Source organism: Acomys minous (assembly GCF_964271855.1).
Source record: "Acomys minous genome assembly, chromosome: 15".
NCBI lineage: Eukaryota > Metazoa > Chordata > Mammalia > Rodentia > Muridae > Acomys > Acomys minous.
The window spans coordinates 8,005,233-8,011,637 of record NC_140497.1 but is presented as its reverse complement, the minus strand read 5'-3'; the positions used below and the strand labels follow the sequence as shown (position 1 = coordinate 8,011,637).

The window sequence follows — 6,405 nt, the reverse complement described above, 5'->3', positions numbered from 1 at the left end:
AGGTGTCTCCAGGCATAGAGAGGTCTCCATTTTAAAGTAAGAGAAATAAGACTTCTGAGCAAATTCAAAAGAGTCTGGAATTCAGATTTTTCTTGGCATCCTCTTACCCCCCTTGTCGTGTGTGTGTGTGTGTGTGTGTGTGTGTGTGTGTGTGTGTGTGAGAGAGAGAGAGAGAGAGAGAGAGAGAGAGAGAGAGAGAGGGAGAGAGAGAGAGAATTTGACACAAACTAGAGTTATCTGTGAAGAGGAGACTCAGCTGAGAAAATGTTTCTGTTATGTTTCCTATAGAAAAGTCTGAAGGGCAATTTCTTGATTGCAGGACACTGATGGTGGATACAGGAAGACCCGGCTTACTGTGGGAACTGCTGCGCTTGGTCATGCGGTCTTGAGTTGGTTAAGAAAGAAGGCTGAGGGGGCTGGAGAGATGGCTCAGCGGTTAAAAGCACCGCCTGCTCTTCCAAAGGTCCTGAGTTCAATTCCTAGCAACCACATGGTGGCTCATAACCATCTGTAATGTGATATGGTGCCCTCTTCTGGCTTGCAGGAGTACATGCAGGCAGAGCACTGTATACATAATAATAAATACATCTTTAAAAAAAAAAGAAAGAAGGCTGAGTATGGCAATGGGAGCGAGTCAGTACGCAGTGCTTCTAGGTGCTTCTATTTCACTTCCTGCATCCTGGTTCCCGCCTTGACTTGCTCTGATGGAATATGATGAAAATAAGCCAATTCCCTCCCAGGTCTTTTTTTTTTCTTGAGGGGGCTTCTCCTGCAGGGTTTCTCTGTGTAGCCCTGGCTGTCCTAGAACTCACTCTGTAGATCAGGCTGGCCGTGAACTCAGAGATCTGCCAGCCTGCACCTCCAGAGCTGGGGATTATAGGAGTGTGGCATCACCACCTGGCTTTTTGTTCGTGTGTGTGTGTGTGTGTGTGTGTGTGTGTGTGTGTTCCTCAAGTTGGTTGTGGTCATAGTGTTTTATCACAGTACAGAAACCTAGCTAACACAGTCTTTTGGTGATTCTGTGTCATCTCCTCCAACTCTATCCCTGTCCAGCTGTGTGCTTGCTAGACAAGTTCTCTACCACTGAGCTCAATTCCTGAGCCAAGATTCCTGAGCCCAGAGGGGCTCTCTTCTTCCCAGTCAGAGCCTGACTATGACTTAGCAGCTTCTGGAGGGTTCCAACCTTCATCTTCCCTGGAATTCCAGTGCCTTTCTGACTGTGCTGGCCTGTGCAATGTGTTTCTGTTTCCTGGTTGCTGGTGAGTTACCATATTGCACCGAGGTGTCATCCCTTTCTTTCAGTTGGTATATCAATGATCTAGCGCCCTGACTCCACAGCCAGTTTCATTTCGGCTTTTCAGACCTTCCAAAGGCAGTGCACTCATCTCACAGGTCTCCTTCCAGCCTTCACTGCAGAAGGAAGGGCCTCCTTCAAACCCACTGCAGAGGCTGCCTCTGCCACCACTCCCGACCCACCTGGCCCAAGTCCGTGGCAGACACCTCTGTGACAGCTATAAGGGAGCCAAGGAGCCAGGAGCTCTTGCTCCTCTAGGAAAGTTGGGAGTTATCCCAGCTGCAGGAAAAACTTAGCGGAAAGATCAGGATAGGACCTCACAGTATCGCTGAAGAGGCCCAACAATTCCAAAGTTGGGTACCAATCAAATTGCCAGGAAGCACCAGCTATGAAGATACTGGGATGCTAATTTCTTTTGAACTATGGATCCATGGATGGGCAGGGGTTGATTTTTTAGTAGCTGAAGCTGGGGCCAGAGGAAATCTTTCCCTTTCATACTTTTTGCTTGAATAGAGCTTTAAAATTTTTAAGTGCGAATCTGTCTCTTGGGACCTGGCAGTTAAATCAGACATCAATATTCTCGAGCCTCTCTTTGTCCCAGGTCCAGAGAGACCAGACCAGTGGGGACCATGAGAACAAGGACCCGCTTCTGCGGCACTCCATGGAGTCCCTTCCGATCCCGCCTTAGAGTCAGACTCCGTCCCCTTACAGGTCTAACCAATGGAATGCAGTGTTTCACAGTAGGCGGAGTCGTACTGCCCCACCCCATGCGGAGCCTTAGCCAATGAAGATCGGGGGTCTGGTGGAGGAAGACGCCCACCGCACCGCCCCCGAGCTCTGCCAATGGAAGGGAGTGAGGCGGTGCACCCCGGCAGAGCGCGGACCGCAGCGCGCGGGGCTCCGGGGGCATCCGCCGCTCGGCTCCGTTTGCGGGCCTCGTCCGCTAGTCTTGTCCCCCTCCTGCGGCCGCGCTGCCGAGCCCTCGCGCGTTGGCGAGGTCGACAAGCAGCATGGCGGTGGAGGAAGAGGGGCTGCGGGTCTTCCAGAGCGTGAGGATCAAGATCGGTGAGGACCGTGGTGGTGTGGGCAGCTCCCAGACCCCTGCTCCTGGTGTCTGGCCCGGCTGGACCTGCTCCTCATTGCTTCCCGGTCCAGACGGCCCGGTTCTCTGTGGCACTGTGGGGGAGGCGGGACCTGCATCAGGGGGCGTCTGTTTGTGTGAGCGCGCGTGGCTGCCTGCGTGTGTCCGTGTGCGCAGGACCGCTCCGGGTCTCGGGCGCCCGAGTTTACATGCACGAGCACGCGCGGATCCGTCTGGGTGCTCCCACTTCGGGGATCTACTGATGCCAGTCCTCCTGGTGTCCCCTTTACAATTGTGCTCGGAAACTTCCTTCCCTAGGAGGGGGCGCCCCTTCACCCTTTCAGCTGTGGTGCAGGCTTTGAGGCCGCGTGTGTGTGTGTGTGTGTGTGTGTGTGTGTGTGTGTGTGTGTGTGTGTGTGTGTCTGCGCGCTGCAGGCGTGGTGATGGAGCCGCCAGCACCTCCCCCTCCTTTCATTGAGAACTGGCCTTGGGAGCCCAGGCCCAGGCCTGGCATTCAGGCTGCACTAGGCTGGTCCGGACTTTGGCAGCAACTCTGGGGGCAGGGAGTGAGCTGGAGTGATCTGGAGAGGACTTCCTGATTTTTTTTTTTTAACCTGAAGATTTTGCCTTTCCCAGTTGTTGGTTTTTTGTTTTTTTGTTTTTTAATCTTGTGAATGATGTGTGAGTCTACTTCCGTGCAGTGGTTTTCTGAAATGACCGTTACACATCAAGTCATTAGCGCATTGGGCAAGGCCAATTTTCTTTGAAGGAATTCTGGGTCCTAGTGCGCTGTTCCTGTAGTCTTTCCCCTCTGAACTGCGTCCCACATTACTGGCCTGTTCCCAAGCGAAAAGGCCCCTAGTGGGTGGCAACAGTCACAGCCCTAACCCTGAGTGTCAGTTGTTGATGACACTCGATGCTGTCTGGAGAATGCCAGCTACTCGCAAGCAGCGTGTTGCTTCCTGTCTGCTTTATTTTGATTTTGAATCATCGCCGAGACAGTTTGATCCTCGCTTCAGAAGCGCTGCAGATAGCATGTGGTGTTTGGGCTGGAGCAGAGGGCACGGGAGGGATTTCTCTTGCTTTTGTGCCCGGAATTGCTGTCAGTTTCAATCTGAGGAAACGGGCAGTTCTCAGTCCGGTGTGGGCAAGGCAAAGCTCACCTGTGTGAGGGCAGCCAGCTTCAGTTTCCTTCAGCCAAGACCGTCTCACCGAGTGAGTCCACAGGGCTCCAGGGGTGCTGCGCCCCTCCACCCGAGGAGCGGGGAGGCTGCTGTGGAATACTTTTAGGGGTGAATCAGGGTCTTCAGGCCAGCTGGTAACTGTTCCGTACAGTGTGCCTAGGTCAGCCACTGTGCACACAGGGAAAGGCTTAGTTCTAACCAAAGGGGGTTCCGTTTCCAGAATGGCATAGTAAGTAAGAGAAGGGGAAAGGAAAGGGTCTGATGGCCAAGATAGCAATGCAACCTGTCTGCGAGGCTAGGGTCTTCGCTAGAGGAGCAGCAGCAGGAACGAGTCAGAAGGTCTCTCCTATTGCTACACTTTGAATAAGGCTCTATATGACTGGAGCCTTCATTGCCTCTGACTGCATAGGGGGCTGGGCAACATGCACGTGCTTAGGATGGTGGCAATGAGGTTGGGGAGAGGTCTCCAAGCTCCCGCTGCCTCCCTAAATGCGCCCTGTCTCTAAGAAGGCTTATCTTTCCTCATCATTCTTCTCAGAGGTCCTTACCTGCAGGGCTAGTGGAGAGGGATGGCTGTGTGCTTTCTGCATGGAGTATGTAGGGGACACAGCTCTGCGTATAGATCTTGCCTCCTGGGTCTGAACACAGGTGTGGGGGTGTTGGGTTAGCCTTTTGGAGTCCAGGAAATAGCTGTGGCAACTGGTTTGGGTTTGGTGTTGCTTATATACCCTGAAAACACTGGGGCCCTCAGGCAAATCTCATCAGAATAGGGCTCCTAGCAAGGCAGGTGGCATGCTGGGCTACAGGTGTTGGCCTCCCAGGTTTCCTTTTGCAGTTCTGGTTTGTGGTCAGGTCATTCTATGATCTACATCTGCCCCAGTATCACTAGCTGTGACACTGTAGTTGACTTGAGGGCAGGAGTGTTGATCCATCCTGCCTCCATTTGTCTGTCTCTGTCTCTGTCTGTCTGTCTCTGTCTCTCTGTCTCTCTGTCTCTCTCTGTCTCTGTCTCTCTCTCTCTCTCTCACACACACACACACATACAGACACACACACAGGCACACACACAGACACAGGCACAGATACACACACACAGACACACGCACAGAGAGATACAGACACAGACACACAAACACACACACAGAGACACAGACATACACACAGAGAGACAGAGACAGACACATACACCGAGACAGACACACACACAGACACACACACACAGAGACACAGACACACAGACAGACAGGCAGACACACACACACACACACACACACACACACACACACACACCCCTCCCCTGAGGCTTCTATCCAGCCACATTGGCTTCCAGCAAGCCTGCTGGCGACTTATAGGGTGAGCCTCTTTCTTGTCACAGCCGTTTCCCCGTCTGAATAAAGCAAGAGCCCATGTGTGCTGCATCTGGTGGGGGATGCACAAGGCTGTGATCTGTCCTAGTCAACACCCTCCCCCACCCAGAGAAGGAAAGAGAGACAACTGCCCCGCAAATCATACAGATAAACACCATTGCCACTGTTGTTGCCCAGAACTTAGGGAAAGGGTTAACGTTAGGAGGTTTGGCCTCTACTTCTTGGTTTTAGAACACAAGATAGTTCTTGGTTTCATCAGAAATGACTATCTCTCTTCTTCTTCCTCTTTCTCATTCCATCTACACTTTGCTTATACAGGGGGGAAAAAAGCCACATAAAAATTAAGTATCTTAACAATAATTTTAAAAAGAGCATTTCAAGCCCTGTCTTCCCCATTTAAAATTTGCATGGTTATTTGGATGTGTTCTTCCGTGCACTTAGAATCTTAAGTATCTTTGGTAACAATTACTGCTTTGTTACAGCCGTCTTCAGCCATCACATGTGACTGACCCACGCTTCCTTGAGGCTGCTGTATTGAGGAAGTGTGTAGCCCAAGTCTCTAGAGTCGGCACTGGCCTGTGATTGGGCGAATAGCTGTGGCCAGAGCTCATCTGCCCAGCAGTGCTATTTTGGGCTTGGTGTTCCCTAGGGTTGCAATATAGCTTTACTTCCCAGTCGTGTTTTTCTTTGGCATACTATTTATTACTTGTTTTTTTTTTTTTTTAAAGTGCTCTCTTGATAAAAATGTTGAGTGCAGAGAAGCAATTATCATCTGTCAAGTAATAAATAAAGATGTAGAACTCTGGCTTTGCATTCCCAGACCAGACATGTTCTCTTGAGCTGTTATGGATGGCTCTGTTGTCTCCTCTCTGTCGAGGTTTCTGTTCAGCTCCCTGGGTTCCTCAGAAGCCAGGCTCTGCTTCCTGCTGTTCTACTGGACTCTTGGGGACTCCAGTCTTTCTGCCTGGATATCATAGCAGCAACTCTGCATCCTCCCCAGGCTCCATGCTCTTGCCCTGAGGTTAGAATGTGACTGTGGAGAAGTGCAGCGGCAAGCGTGGTGTGCGGATGGTAGCTCATCTCACCCGGCGAGATTGGGTTGCTAAGGACCAGGGATGGTTTCTGGCCTTCAGCGCTTTCCCTTGCCTTTCTGCCAACAACAAAGTCTAACCGGAAGCAGGAGGAGCCAGTGAAGTGAGGATGGGCAGAAGTGAAAGATGGGGACAAGCAGGGGAATGCCTGGCTGGTCAGCTATGAGGAGGCAACAAGTAACAAAGCCCTAGATTAAGGGCTGGAAGCCCAGGGCTCCAGTTAGCCCACTGAGCAGAGTTAGCATCTCCACTCACTTGCTACAACGTGTTGACACCAGAGCTGCTGTGGGTCACAGCGGGCCATGGACCTGCAGGGGGCAGCTATGCTTTATTGCTTAACACAGTCGCTGTGGGCTGGCCAAGGCTGGTTCAGAGAGGTGTGGTGAGT

General features: G+C 51.7%; 1 protein-coding gene across 2 annotated transcripts in view; it reads left to right on the top strand.

Moving 5' to 3' along the window:
* Positions 1–2,134: 2,134 nt before the first annotated feature.
* Positions 2,135–6,405, top strand: part of RASA3 (RAS p21 protein activator 3) — a 111,505-nt gene continuing 107,234 nt past the window's right edge. Inside the window, exon 1 of one of the 2 annotated variants that reach the window (XM_084758848.1) lies at positions 2,135–2,359. In XM_084758848.1, the coding sequence (XP_084614974.1) occupies positions 2,305–2,359 (55 nt within the window). In that variant the 5' untranslated portion in view covers positions 2,135–2,304. Of the gene's footprint in view, positions 2,360–3,427; positions 3,591–6,405 lie in introns of those variants that run through there. The other variant, XM_084758849.1, reaches the window with a different exon arrangement.